Below are 14,235 nucleotides of genomic sequence, written 5' to 3'. Positions count from 1 at the left end.
ATAAATTTTGAAATTTCCTAAAGCGATATTTTCATCTTCATTGTAAAAGTACATAGCTATTTGAAATAAAGATAAATTAGATAATTAAAAAATGGAGATGCAACAAATATACCTTTGCCTCGTCTAAACGACCTAATGCTTTCAAAAGATTGCCTAAGTCACTTCGTACGCAGTACAAATCCTGAAATGAAAATAAGGAAAAAAAATGTTTCTTTTTTTGCACTATAAACTAACTGCTTTTCACATAAGGATTCAGACAACGTATAATTTAATTAGAAGGAGCATCTTGACATAAAGAATATCCATTCAAACTCGATGAATTGGCTCACAATACCGGACGTTGGATGCATAATTCATATAGAAATCATCCTCAATAAAGTCAATGAAATGGCTTTAGAGAGAATTAAGCAAATAAAATTGGAGATTTTCCAAGGAAAAAAAAAGTTATATACTTGTGAAAAATCTAAGGTAATATTTTTCATTTGCAAATCACGTTCTATCTAGAGAAAATTGCATTTTCATTCCTTCTTCCTCAGTCGTGGTCTCTTTAAAAAAAACCCAACCTTCAGCTACTTGAGGAACCTCAATAACATTAATTTTAAAAAAATGGGAAAACATGCTCAATTTATGAAAGAAAACTTAAAATTTTAAATCGGTTCTTAAGCAGATATTAAGGTTTTAAGTCAGTTTTATTTCAGTCTGACTTAAAATTTTTAAATTAAAATAAAATAAAAAGCGGAATTCATTACTCAGTCGGGCATTAAATTTTAAATCGGTCTTAAGGTTTTAAGTCAATTTTTTTTAAGTCGGACTTGGATTTTCCTGGAAAGTATGTATGTAAGATTTTATGATAAAGAAACTATTTTATTTTATTTATTTTATTTTATTTATTTCATTTATTTTATTTACTTTATTTATTTATTTTATTAATTTTATATTATTTATTTTCTTTTATTTCTTTTATTTCTTTTATTTCTTTTATTTCTTTTATTTATTTATTTTATTTATTTTATTTATTTTATTTATTTTATTTATTTTATTTATTTTATTTATTTTATTTATTTTATTTATTTTATTTATTTTATTTTTTATTTATTTTATTAATTTTATTTATTTTCTTTTATTTCTTTTATTTATTTCATTTATTTCATTAATTTTATATTATTAATTTTATTTATTTTATTTATTTTATTTATTTTATTTATTTTATTTATTTTATTTATTTTATTAATTTTATTTATTTTCTTTTATTTCTTTTATTTATTTCATTTATTTCATTAATTTTATATTATTAATTTTATTTATTTTCTTTATTTTATTTATTTTATTTATTTTATTTGTTTTATTTATTTTATTTATTTTATTTATTTTATTTGTTTTATTTGTTTTATTTATTTTATTTATTTTATTTATTTTATTTATTTTATTTATTTTATATTTATTTTATTTATTTTATTTTATCTTTTTTATTTTAAGTCAGACTTAAAAAGAACTTATTAAAAACCTTAAAACCCATTTAAAGTTTTAATCCCGACTTTGTAGTGAATTCCACTCCAGGAAAAAGGGGCACAAATTTGATAAACAAAAATTACAAACGACACAAAATTATCCGGATGAATGCCCCCCTTGCCAAATGTTTCCTGATTGGCAGTGAAATCCCACAAATTATGATTATCTCAAGGTCAGTAATTACATCATGCCAATCAGCTAAATTCATAAAAAGCCAAACTTGCAAACTCAACGTGACATTTTGTCACACTTCAAGACAAGCAAGATGCTTTTATGATAATTAAAGCCATTTTATGGATTTTGCCAGAGAACATTAAAAGGAGATTAAAAGATTTCTTCTTTTTTTTTTCTTTCTTACAAGAAAAATAAATATTTTTACAAATTCAAAAAGTCCGTCAATGCGTCCCAAATAGCTGCTATTCTTAGGAAATGTAGTGTATAAAAGAAAATTTATTTACTTAGCAGCAATTTTCCAATGCGAATGCCAATGTGATGTCCTTCGAGTTGTCAAGATTAAAATACTTTTTTTTATTCAAGTTTTCTGTTGAAAGTAGGTTTCTTCTTTTAATAGACGGAATAAGGGGAATTTTTAATTGGTTATTGTGCGTATTATAGAAATATCTTGAAGGGAATTCTCGAGGGTTCACAACTTGAGAAGAAGGAGCAATTTGTCAACTTTAGCATCCTTATATGACTTATTAATTGAATTATATGCGGAAATGGTGATATGTGTAATTTGAACACGGCTGGAGTCAATTTACTTTCGCTCCCCAACGGAGAGGAAGATTATTAACCCCTATAAGAATAAATTGGTTTGGCAAATTCTTACGGGATTATACTGCAATGCTGTCACGTATGCTTGTACAGCTTGCTCCATATCCCTGGCAGCCACAAGAGCCGCAGCCAAGTTGATGTAACCATCGATGAAGTCAGGCTTTAGACGAACAGCATGACGGTAGTTCTCAAGAGCTTCTTGCAGCTGCCCACGCTCCTTGTACACGTTCCCCAAATTGCTGTGAAAAAGCAAAAACGTTTATTTTTTATGCTTTTTTTCACATTTTATCTTTACAAGAATTTTTTTTGAACTATATTTCAAATTACAGAGGTATGTAGCTTATTTTTTGTTCTAGGAAAGTCTTATAAGTCAACCCATTTTACTTTTAAAAAAATCCCATTTCAAGCTTTCTTCTGCTTTGCATGAATAAAGAAATCTTTGAAATCTTTTCAGCAAAACCTTGTTGTTTTAGCGATTCATGTTAATAGCAAAAAACAAATGAAAACAATGGAAAATGCTGGGAATAAACGTGCCACAGCTTATAAATGGCTCTAATGTGAATTTCCCTCTATACATTGAGAAATCCTAAAAAAAAAAGCTATTATCAAGTTTTCTGTTCAGCATATGGAGAAGACAGGCAACAGAACTTTGTAATTCCCATCGGATATTGACTTAAAATAGTTAAATCAAGACATCCTGAGAGGGATTTCTTGGAAATTCGATTATTTCACTCACTGTGTGTGTTTAAACTAAAGATTATCCTAGGCTAAATGCAAATGAAAGAGTTTATGTCACAATCTTTCTTCTACAGAAGAGGTAAAGTACACGATAAGTGGCCCTACTTGTAATTTTCTGTATAAATCTTCATACTTTCTAAATTTGAATTCCTAAAAACTTTCCGTATTAATTGATTTTCAACTCTTTTAATTGAATGCCTATTGAGGAAAAATCAGGAAGCTTTCATTATCAATTCTTGTTATGCGAAAATGATTTCTTTTAAATCCTAGATTTATAGTTCAGTCCCTCTTAGGGTTACCACCTCACATTAGATTCTGACCCGGAGATTTTACCTCCCCCCCCCCCCCTTAAATTTTTTAATGTCCATAATACTAAAAATTATGTCGATCTCTTGATAGGCAATGAAAAAAATTTTAAATATAAAAAATTTTTATTATTTTATTTACTAGTTGTTTTTTATTTAAAAACAATTTAAGTCGGTTTTTGTTTGTAAGTTTCCCTTCTTCCCGAATTTTTTAAACATAAGAGATTGTCTTGAATATTCTTAAGTCAGGCTCCAGTATCCACTACAAAATTTGTTAAAATTATTGTGAAAAATGCCTTAAAGTTTAGTTTTGTGATAAAAAGAAACTTCTAAGGAAGTCTAGGAAGGGGCCACAGTGATTTAATTCAGGGAAGCATGCCAAGAATTAGCTTTTTTTGTGCACTGTTTTCGAGATGTTTACTACGAGCCACCCCTCAAATTCAATTTAGGCGTTTTTTAATATTATTTAGCTAAATAATTAATGTTTTACTACATAAAATTACTTTGTTGACCTTTTTGGATTTTGGATATTTATCCATCAGTTTAGATTTTGGCCCGTAGTAAACATTCCGGAACAGAACCGATTGAATATTCACTACGGATCCCCACTGTACTAGGTAGTGCTAAATGCATTCTAGACCTAGCTAGTTTTTAACTATTAAAACTAAAAAAGCTTTATTTTAAACAATTGAAAAGTAAATTGTGTAACACATAAAAAAGTGAGTTTGACTTAAAAACTTAAGTCTGAGTTAAGTAACAGAGTTAAGCCTTTATTAAGCCAGGCCTATTTTTTAAGTTTAGTCTGTAGTCCTTGAAAGGAAGGCCTTGCTTAAACATTTCAGGACTGACTTTTAAAACTTAAACCTAGTTTGAAGAAAACTGTAGTCTAGCTTAAAGAAGTTTATTGTAGTTTAGAAAAACTCAGATCTAACGTAAGACGATTTTCCTTTAGCCAAAAAAAATCGAAACTTTGAAAAATAGAAAATTAAAATAGTGTGACCCGGAGAAAATCCTAAACTCGCAGCCCGGAGATCATACCCCGAAACCCGAAGTCTATAGGTGAAACCCCTAGAGGTGGTAACCCTAGTCGCCCTAGTATCTCCAATATCTAATGAAGCATTGTTTGAAAAATAAAATAAAACAATAGAAATAAGTTTAAAAAAAGGATAAAAAATCCACAAATACGTCGCAATAAAATGAAAAGTTCAGCCGAGAGTTTCTCTTCATTAGTCCCTTTGCCCTTTGACGTAAAGTAAACATAATTTTCCAAGAATAATAAATGAACTACCTACACTCTCTGAGGAGTTCTTTTCAAGGTTAATAATGTACAACGTGTCCTTTGAGAGCAATAAATGAGACTTCATTGTACCTGTATGCCTCTGCAAGGAGGGGATTCTGCTTGATGGCAAGCGTTGAGAAATGCGCGGATTTGTCTAGGCGACGGCACTGGAAGTGAATCGAGGACAGAAGGAGTAGAACTCCCGTATTGTTGCTATCCTGTCGCCAGAGTTGCATACAATGCCTCTCAGCATTCTCATAGTCCACAGCTTGATACTCTCGATGAGCCAATTCCAGGAGTCCTGTGGAAGAGATTTGAGATGAAGATGAAAAATCAATAAATCTGACCATTCTTGCAATCAACCCACACTGCTCCCCACAAGGTACTCCCTTTCTTTTTCATCCCTCCTGCGCATTCGATTACATTTTGAGAGGGTGTAAAATTAAATCAATTCTTGTTGCAAATGCCAAAAGCAGGAAGTAAAAACACAAAGCTTTGTAAGGCTTTTAGAGGAAGGTTTTACTCCGGAAGGGATTCCTTTGCGCAAATGAAATTCATTATTTCTCTTGCTCCACCAATTAGTGGCTTACAAATTGCATGGAGCAGGAATTGGAGGCATTAGTCGTCCCACACATTCCTCGGATAATGCCAAACAAAAGCAATTTGTTTCAACAAAAAAAGGAACCATATTGAAAGTCTTGAGGAAATTTTTTTCACCTCAATCAATGTCAAAACATCTTGATTATTTTTTGTGCTTTGTGTGTTTACAACGAGCTTGAATAAAATGCGTGAACGGATGCGATAGGTGCCCAAAAATATTCGCAGTTTATCGCGAAAAATAAGAGGCAAAGGGGGGCCCCGCCATGGCACGAAAATGAATCCAACTCACCCACTGACGAGAGCGGCACTTCATTCATTTTCAGCAACACCTGCGTCTGTCCAATTTGCTGCTGCATGTTTGCTTTTCAATAAATGCACACAATTCCTTCTCACAAACTCCAAAATATTCTTTTTTTCACACAAATTTCTTCCACAACACCAAAAGCGTGCCTTTTTAATTTCAAGGAATTTTCCACAGTGCTTTTGTTCTTGCAAGCACCGCCAGAGGGCAACCCGGCTGGGTTCACAATGTCTGCCGCGAAGAATTAATATTTTATAGCTTACGTGTTTGTAATAGAATTTATGCCACTTGTGCTTTTCAGAATAAAATAAAATTGAGAATGAATTAGAATAGAACCTCGCAATGAAAGAATATCTTTTTCAAATTAATTAAAACATTGCGGACATTGCGGATGATTTATTTTGCAAAATTTTGTTCATCGTGATTCCGGCCGGGATATCAGACGCATGTTTTGGCGCAATATTTAAATTGCAGAACAGCGCGTGATAAGGATCAGTAAATAAATTGTTTTTATTGAAATCCCAAGATAATTCTGACAATTCTTCATCACAAATTCCTTATTCCACTATGATTTAGTAGTTTATTTAAATCCGTGTGCACGAGATCATGAGACTGACTCCCATAATTCAACAAACAATTAGGTAAAAAAAAATTACCAAACTTTTTGAATTCAGAACTTTTTTTTGCAGAAAATTTCCGTGAAAAGTGCGATATAATTGTTTAGAAGAGAGTTCAAAGGGAAATCACATTAATCAAGGTCGCGAGATTTTTCTTTCGCATTAAAATTAAATGGCTTATCATTCAGTAATCACGGATGTTTTCACATTTTTAGTGAACCTTTGCAATGCATTCCATGGAGCAAGTTGTGGAATTTAAATCAAAATAAAACATATCAAGCATGATAGAGTGAAGATTACATTTATTTAGCAGGTGATATAACTTGAATTTACATGGGAAGATTTAATGCAATTTTAATTTATTTTAACAATAAATCTGAATATTTTTGCAATTCAAAATCAATTTCGCGCCATGTAAAAAAAAGCGACATCAGCGCTCAATGTGCGGAGTGGGCGTTTGTTGAATGATTTTGTGGGTAATCTTCGGTATATTCTCGCTGTGGTTTTAATATTGCTGCCAGTTTATGATTTGCAGTCTCCTTGCTTTGTTCAATATAATTCTCGATAGAATGGCCGGCAATAAGGAGCGCACCTTCATTATGGTGAAGCCCGATGGGGTCCAGCGTGGGATTGTGGGCAAGATTATCAAGCGCTTCGAGCAGAAGGGCTTCAAGCTTGTCGCCCTCAAGTTCCAATGGGTGAGTTTTTTCTTCTTTTCTGTCTCCCTTCCACGCCTTTGGGAAAATCCATTGAAAATAAAAATCTTTGTGCAATTTCAGGCCTCCAAGGAGCTGCTGGAGAAGCACTACGCTGACCTCAGTGCGCGTCCTTTCTTCCCAGGACTCGTGACCTACATGAATTCCGGACCTGTTGTCCCCATGGTCTGGGAGGGTCTCAATGTCGTCAAGACCGGCCGTACAATGTTGGGTGCCACCAACCCTGCTGATTCCGCTCCTGGCACCATTCGCGGTGATCTGTGCATCCAGGTTGGACGCAACATCCTTCACGGCTCGGATTCCGTGGAATCTGCCGAGAAGGAAATTGCATTGTGGTTCACGGACAAGGAGCTCGTGAGCTGGACCCCAGCAAATGAGAATTGGGTTTACGAATAAAGCAAATAGTGTGACTCAAATAAAAGTAAATTTACCCACAATTTATCTTTTTTAATTGCCCCATCGCATGACTGTCTTCCTTGAGTCACTGCAGGTGGTTTTTTGGGGGTGTGGGGGTGGAAAATGGGGCAATAATTGGATAAAATTGGGGGTTGTGACGATGCCACGTGCAATACATTTTTTCCAATCGGGAATCTTGTCAGAGAAATTCTTCAACCGGAAAAAAAACCGGTTCGCACATAACCTCAAAGGGGAGAAAAGTCGTTTTGCTTTGCTTGATTTTTTTGCATTTTTCTGCGGAGTTTTCCACGCAGAATTAGCAAAGATGGAATCAAATGGGCAGCAAGGAGATCACCTCCAGCGAAGATGGTCTCACATTCGTCGTATTCTCGAAGTTGGGGGACCTTTTTGCCATCCAAACTTCACTGCGGATTCCTCAACACTTGAATTTATCATGAATTCCTGCAAAGTCCTCGTAATTGGTGCGGAAAACACCCCCATCCTCGTATTCTGCAGACTCTAATGTAGGATTTCTTGTGTGTTCCAGGTGCTGGTGGTTTGGGTTGCGAACTACTCAAGGATCTGGCATTGATGGGATTCCGGAATATTGATGTCATCGACATGGACACAATTGATCTTTCGAATCTCAATCGACAGTTTCTCTTCCGCCGGAAGGACATTGGGAGTTCCAAGGCAAAATGCGCTGCCGCCTTCATCAATTCACGTATCCCCGGAACAAACGTAACGGCACATTTCTGCAAGATTCAAGACTACGATGAGACATTCTACAGGCAATTCCATATTGTTGTCTGCGGATTGGATTCCGTTGTGGCCAGAAGATGGATCAATGGGATGCTGCTGTCTATGCTGAATTACGAAGAAGATGGGAGTGTCGATCAGTCATCCATTGTCCCAATGATCGATGGAGGAACGGAAGGATTCAAAGGGAATGCCCGTGTAATCTTGCCTGGGATTACAGCCTGCATTGAATGCACACTGGATCTGTATCCCCCGCAAGTGACCTACCCTCTTTGCACAATTGCCAACACTCCCCGATTGCCAGAGCACTGCATTGAGTACGTTAAGCTCATTCAGTGGGGCAAGGAGAATCCCTTTGCGGGTGCCCCTCTCGACGGGGATGATCCGCAGCATGTGTCGTGGGTGTATGAAAAGGCCCAGGAACGTGCTAGCTCCTACAACATCACCGGGCTATCCTACAGGCTCGTCCAGGGTGTCCTGAAGAACATTATACCAGCTGTGGCGAGCACAAATGCCGTAATTGCCGCCGCATGTGCCACGGAAGTCTTCAAAATTGCCACCAGTTGCTATGAGCCACTGAACAATTACATGGTCTTCAATGATTCCGACGGGATCTACACCTACACCTATGAAGCAGAACGCAAAGAAGACTGCCTGGCGTGCAGTCAGATCCCACGTTCAGTCTCCGTGGAAGATCCCGCCACGATGACTCTGCAGGATCTCATTGATTTCCTGTGTGACAGTGCAGAGTTCCAAATGAAATCTCCCGGATTGACGGCAACTGTCGATGGGAAAAATCGCACACTGTACATGTCAACAGTGAAGAGTATTGAGGAGAAGACAAGGTGCAATTTAACGCTGTCCCTGTCGGAATTGGGGCTCCACGATGGACATGAGCTGATGGTGGCAGATCTCACGAATCCCAATACGGTCACCATTAAACTCAAATTCGCCACAAATGAGGCAGAAATGCTGTGAAAATTATTACTAACTTCTAATATTAATCATTAAACGCGATCATTTAATTCATTTTCTTCCTTTTCTGGGTGCAACGGCCCGTCCGGAGGAGATTTAGGGATGTTTTTTTAGTTTTTTTATTAAGAAAATGAACAAAAATGCATTTCTACACCGTTGGTCCGATCGCGATGAAATTTGGTACAGAGGATCCTTATATCAGGTGGTTTTAGGTGGCTGTATTCTTTTTCCCCTCAGAGCCTCCCTTCATAGCGCCTCCATGTGAATTTCATGATTTTTTGGCAACTTTTTGAATTTGGCGCCCTTTTTGGTACATTTTGTTGAAGAGAAAATGAGATGCAAGCATATCATCGCTATCCGTCTCCCTCACACATTCAGTTTTTCGCAATTTTCTCGCGTTTTCCGCCGAATTTTACGGAGAAATTGTGTTTTTTGTGACCAGGAAGAAACTTTTGAATTTTTGGCATCAAAAACTCCAAAAGTTCGCGAAATTTCATTTCCGGGAAATGAGAGTCGTGTAAAATCCCCAACCGACAAAATTTCCGCGGACCCCAAACTCCGCACGGAAGTGCTCCTCGGGGGCCCCAGAGCACCCGCAAGTGCCCCATGAGTCCCAAAAATGTGTTTTGTGCCTTAATTTTTAAAAGAAAAACAAGAAAATCGCTTTTTTGGAAGAAAATCAGAAAGAAAATTCGTTGCAGTTCGAATTTTATTATTTGAGCCCGACGTTGTACGGCGCTGTTAGTTGGTTGAGGAGAAAATGAGACGGATGCTCATCATTGTTACTATCTCCCTCATCTTATTTCTGCCAACTTCACACAATAGCTCTCTCACTCACACATATGTCATTTTGTATCTTCTACCTCACTCGCACCTATTGAATGTAAGGAGGCAATTCGAATAGAACGGCGAATGTTTTTGAATTGAGAAACAGTCAAATTAGTTTTCCGGAGAATTCGGATTGTTTTCGGAGGAGCTGCGTGTTTTTTTGATAGGCATCAGGAAAATAAGTGAAAAGTGGTATTTTCTTGGAACAGGATGGCCGACGGGAGTGAGAAGACAGTCGCCGATGAGATTGTGGTGACAAAATACAAGACAGCTGGTGAAATTGTAAATAGTAAGTAAATGTGGGGCGCAATGGAAAGTTTTGCAGCCACGCGGCGGATTTGGCGTTGAAAAAGTTGTCGCGGTGGCAAATCCCATCATTCTGGGCTAATCCTTGACATTGTGGCTTGTCCCTGAGGGCTTCCGGGGTTGGGTTCATTTGGTTACCCTTTCACCCTGTGGGGGTGGGTGGAATGGGTGGAGAATGAAGCAAAATTGGAGTTAGAGACATAACCTCAAAGCGTCTCCTTCTTTTCTCCCTTCTCTGCCAGGAACCCTCAAGACTTTGCTCGAACACTGCATAGATGGTGCCTCGGTGAAGGAGCTTTGCGATAAAGGTGATAAACTCATCACGGAAGAGACGGGAAAGGTGAGAGGAAATGGGGGAAAGTAATCTTGCGGGAGAAAGGAAAATGTGCCCGATGATTAGAACTTTGCGCTAGAGGGGAAATATTTCTCGCTGATGTGGTAAACTCACGTGAGATTCTTTAGAGTTCCTGATGGTTGTGCCTTCAGTAGCGCCATGGAAATGAGAAATTACCCAATGACGGTGAAGATTATGAGATATGAGGGCTAATTTATTCCTACAAAAAGAAAAGTTTTTATTTCCGGAAGATGCGGATTGAAGGTTTTTCTATCTTCCCGGCAGGTCTACAAGAAGGAGAAGGAACTGAAGAAAGGAATAGCATTCCCGACATGCCTCTCGGTGAACAACTGTGTCTGCCACTTTTCACCCATCAAGAGTGAGCCTGACTATACTCTCAAGGATGGCGATATTGTGAAAATGTAAGAGACACGTTGCGATCCTTTAATTAGCCTTTTGAACTTTGAAGGAATAATGGAAAATGGATTTATTTTCAGCGATTTGGGTGCACATATCGATGGTTTTATTGCTGTGGTGGCATTCACGACGATTGTGGGTGCATCAGCGGAGAAACCGGCGACGGGACGCAAAGCAGACGCCGTGTTAGCAGCTTATTGGGCCAGTGAGGCAGCCCTGCGACTCCTGAAGGTTGGCAATGGTAATTACAAAATCACCGAAGGTGTCCAGAAGGTGGCCGAAGCGTTCAAGTGCAAGCCCATCGAGGGGATGCTCAGTCATCAGCTGAAGCAGTTCAAAATAGACGGTGAAAAGACCATCATTCAGAATCCGAATGAGGCGCAGAAGAAGGAGCATGAAAAGTGTGAATTTGATGTGCATGAGGTGTACGCCATGGATGTTCTCATCAGCACCGGTGAAGGTGTTGGCAAGGAACAAGATACAAAGGTGTCCATTTTCAAGAAGACCGACGAGAATTACCAGCTCAAGATGAAGACGTCCCGCGCTTTTCTCTCTGAGGTGAGTTTCTTTTAACATTTATTTCATTTTCGTTGTTTTATTTACTTTGGAATTTAATAATTAAGGTAAAGAGCAAATTTGGAAATATGCCATTCAATCTGAGACACTTTGAGGAGGAGACAAAAGCCAGAATGGGTGTCGTTGAATGCGTCTCCCACAAAGTCATCGAGCCATTCCAGGTTCTCTACGAAAGACCGAGTGAGTTATTTGATTTTTTTTACGAAAAATCTTTCCACTAAGCAAGGCTAAATTACGGTGAATCGACAAAAAAATCACGGATTCAGTGTCCAGACACCTTGCAAGAGCATCCCATCAGATGACCTCGATGCTTAGCATCCCAAAAACCTTTCCAATTTAAAGAATTTTTTTAAAGAGTACTTCTGATGAACATTTTTTTCCTTCAAAAGGAGTTCATGCACCGGCCATGTAAAAACTTCCTCTATCGCAGAACAATTTTGACCCATTTCATCTTGTAGATGTGGCGCCCTGCATAGGGGGGCGCCACAAGGGGGCTCTGGTGTACTCCCCCAGAAACCTCTACCCTCGCCTCACGGTAATCTACAGAGCACAAGGCTACTATTCTCTCATCTAATTGCTCTCTCAGTGCTCTCCTACATTCTCTTATGGATTCTCATATTCTCTCGCCTATTTGTGGGTTTGTAACTTGGGGGCAGAAGCCGTTGCAAAGGGGTGGGCAGCCATTACAGTTACCACCAATCTAAGGGTACTCATTCTATGAGCAGGTTAATATTCGCTGGATAGTGAGTCGGGCGCTACATAGAGAATAAGAAAAAATAGAAGAATCGCGAGAGAAACTCCCCAATATCCATTGGGATCACATAGAAAAGTGCAGTGATGGCACAGTCCGGAAATACATAACCTCAATTTTGGAAAAAAAAATTGAAATGAAGGAGGAACTCCATTGTGTACGACCAGCGTGGCATCGGGACCTCTTGAGCTTCTTTATAACCTTCCCTGCCTACCCGGATGAAGTTTTGAATGATTATTGCTTCATTTCTGGCTTTCCGGGCTTCCCGTCATTGAGTTTTTCTTCTTGGAGTCCTTTCCCTCGGATCTTGCTTCAACAACTGAGCGTATTCTTTACTTGGGTGGAGGTTTTGGGTCTACGGGGGCAAAAAGATCCCGACTCCACTCCAACTTCCTCTTTGAAATATTCTGCAGCATCTGTGCCATTATAAGCTTCAGGTGTTTCCCTTGACCAGAAAAGCTGTTGAGCACTGCAAGGGAAGCTGGTTTATTGGGTTTGTCATCATCATCATCTTTGACCGCCTTTTAGGCCGTCCATAAGGATGAATCTACAAAAATAAGGGAGAAATTGAATTCTGTGGCCTTTCGGGAAGCTTCCCGGAAACTCACCTTGAATCTCAGAGTAGGCCTTTGAAGGAGCTTTGCTACTTTATATACACAGGACCTACTGATAATGCAGTGCAGTGAAGATGCGATGCTGGTAGAGAAAAATGGAGTTCCTCCTATTCATTGAAATGTTGTTCCAAAATTGAGGTTATGTACTCCCGGACTTTGCTATGACTGCACTTTTCTATGTGATCCCTTTCTATGTGAGGAGTTTCTCTCGCGATTAATCTATTTTTTTTTATGATTCCCTACAAGTTGAAATGGATCAAAATTGTTCTGCGTTAGAGGATCATCTTTCATATATCGTTGAATAAACTCCTTTTGGATTTATTTTTCAGATGAATTTGTGGCCCAATTTAAACACACTGTCCTCGTACTGTCCAATGGCGTGACTCTCGTGACGGGTCTTGACTTCCCGGAGGATCACTACAAGAGTGAGCACAGCGTGACGGATCCAGAGATGAAGGAGCTGCTGAGCCATGCTGTAAATAAAAGTGGGAAGAAGAAGAAAAAGAAGGCAGCCGCCGAGGGGAAGGCATCAGAGACGTCAGCAAGCAGAGAATCTGCGCCAAATGCGTAACTTTTGCCGCCCCGCACACAAATCATCTTCCTCTGCCCCAATTTGATGTCTCAATGACACTGTTTTGTGGATCCTTTGTGTGCCAATTCCTGGGCACATCTTTCAATATGATTTTCTTTTTTCAATTAATTTTTCTTTTGGATAAAAAATAGTCAAAGGGCAACGTCCCGCGTTCTTCTTATTACCCAATTTGACATACCCTCAGTGCGATACTCACAGAGTAACAGGATTTACCGTGAATTTCAATAAAGTGAGAGACAAAACAGAATTTTATTGCGCTAAGAGGATTTTACACTATTTCTCCTTGACTGGCGCTGGAGCTCCCGGGGCTGGAGCTTCTTCAAATGAACTAAAAGCGCCGCCGATTGTGTCCTTGGCCTTCTTGGTCCATTGACCAATGTGGCAGGGTAGGCGATGGATGAAGTTGAAGGTTCCCTTGATGCCCTGGTTATAGTAATACTTGGCTACAAAGCATGCCTCTCCAGACGAAGGAAGTAGAGGCAATTCCAGGGGGATTTTCTTCCGTGCCTCGCCCCAATGGGGGCTCAAACTGTCACCAATGTCATTGTACAGTTGCGTCGTTCTCGCACTGGATGCCCAAACACCCTGATCAATGGTATATTTAACGCTGACGTACGCCAATCCGGACTTGATGAGCAATCTTCCGGGAGTTACATAAATTATTTATTTTTAATTAAAATAATTATTTTCACGAGAATTTGTTATGAAAAAATTAATTGTCTCTCACTCACCTGAATGCCATAATTTCCGGATGGGAAAATACGTCCGATGGCAATGATTTTTAGTGAATTTTCACAAGAAAAACTGGGTAGGAAAATCAAAATAGGGTGAAGGAAATTTTTTTTAGA

General features: G+C 38.3%; 5 protein-coding genes across 6 annotated transcripts in view; 3 read left to right on the top strand and 2 right to left on the bottom strand.

Annotated features, from left to right (window-relative positions):
• The window catches only part of LOC129791808 (UDP-N-acetylglucosamine--peptide N-acetylglucosaminyltransferase 110 kDa subunit), a 39,197-nt gene extending 33,254 nt beyond the window's left edge, over positions 1–5,943 (bottom strand). The window contains exons 1-4 of the mRNA XM_055830339.1: positions 5,495–5,943; positions 4,696–4,906; positions 2,339–2,522; positions 113–181 (exon numbers count right to left, since the gene is read on the bottom strand). Of these exons, the coding sequence (XP_055686314.1) occupies positions 113–181; positions 2,339–2,522; positions 4,696–4,906; positions 5,495–5,561 (531 nt within the window). The 5' untranslated portion in view covers positions 5,562–5,943. The remainder of the gene's footprint in view (positions 1–112; positions 182–2,338; positions 2,523–4,695; positions 4,907–5,494) is intronic.
• A 62-nt stretch (positions 5,944–6,005) lies between these two features.
• On the top strand, positions 6,006–7,276 carry LOC129792002 (nucleoside diphosphate kinase). 2 transcript variants are annotated; one of them, XM_055830713.1, is made up of 3 exons: positions 6,006–6,147; positions 6,692–6,821; positions 6,903–7,276. In XM_055830713.1, exons 1-3 carry the CDS (start codon positions 6,113–6,115, stop codon positions 7,233–7,235), a joined length of 498 nt encoding a protein of 165 aa, XP_055686688.1. In that variant the 5' UTR covers positions 6,006–6,112; the 3' UTR covers positions 7,236–7,276. The 2 variants fall into 2 exon arrangements, with proteins under 2 accessions (XP_055686688.1, XP_055686689.1); XM_055830714.1 differs by lacking the exon at positions 6,006–6,147 and having other exon boundaries at positions 6,420–6,821.
• Positions 7,277–7,465: 189 nt separating this feature from the next.
• On the top strand, positions 7,466–9,023 carry LOC129791908 (nedd8-activating enzyme E1 catalytic subunit). Its single transcript, XM_055830528.1, has 2 exons — positions 7,466–7,717; positions 7,783–9,023. The coding sequence occupies exons 1-2, from the start codon at positions 7,561–7,563 to the stop codon at positions 8,970–8,972; spliced, it is 1,347 nt and encodes a 448-aa protein (XP_055686503.1). The 5' UTR covers positions 7,466–7,560; the 3' UTR covers positions 8,973–9,023.
• An 849-nt stretch (positions 9,024–9,872) lies between these two features.
• Positions 9,873–13,634, top strand: LOC129791930 (proliferation-associated protein 2G4). The gene is made up of 6 exons (XM_055830597.1): positions 9,873–10,086; positions 10,346–10,443; positions 10,723–10,859; positions 10,935–11,412; positions 11,478–11,610; positions 13,125–13,634. Exons 1-6 carry the CDS (start codon positions 10,008–10,010, stop codon positions 13,364–13,366), a joined length of 1,167 nt encoding a protein of 388 aa, XP_055686572.1. The 5' UTR covers positions 9,873–10,007; the 3' UTR covers positions 13,367–13,634.
• Positions 13,618–14,228, bottom strand: LOC129792016 (MICOS complex subunit MIC13 homolog QIL1-like). Its single transcript, XM_055830730.1, has 2 exons — positions 14,119–14,228; positions 13,618–14,027 (listed from the first exon to the last, which is right to left on the bottom strand). The coding sequence occupies exons 1-2, from the start codon at positions 14,127–14,129 to the stop codon at positions 13,661–13,663; spliced, it is 378 nt and encodes a 125-aa protein (XP_055686705.1). The 5' UTR covers positions 14,130–14,228; the 3' UTR covers positions 13,618–13,660.
• Positions 14,229–14,235: the final 7 nt, after the last annotated feature.

The sequence above is a fragment of the Lutzomyia longipalpis genome, chromosome 3 (genome assembly GCF_024334085.1).
Source record: "Lutzomyia longipalpis isolate SR_M1_2022 chromosome 3, ASM2433408v1".
Taxonomy (NCBI): domain Eukaryota; kingdom Metazoa; phylum Arthropoda; class Insecta; order Diptera; family Psychodidae; genus Lutzomyia; species Lutzomyia longipalpis.
Note: the sequence above shows the minus strand (reverse complement) of the source record. Positions and strands in the feature narration are given on the sequence as shown.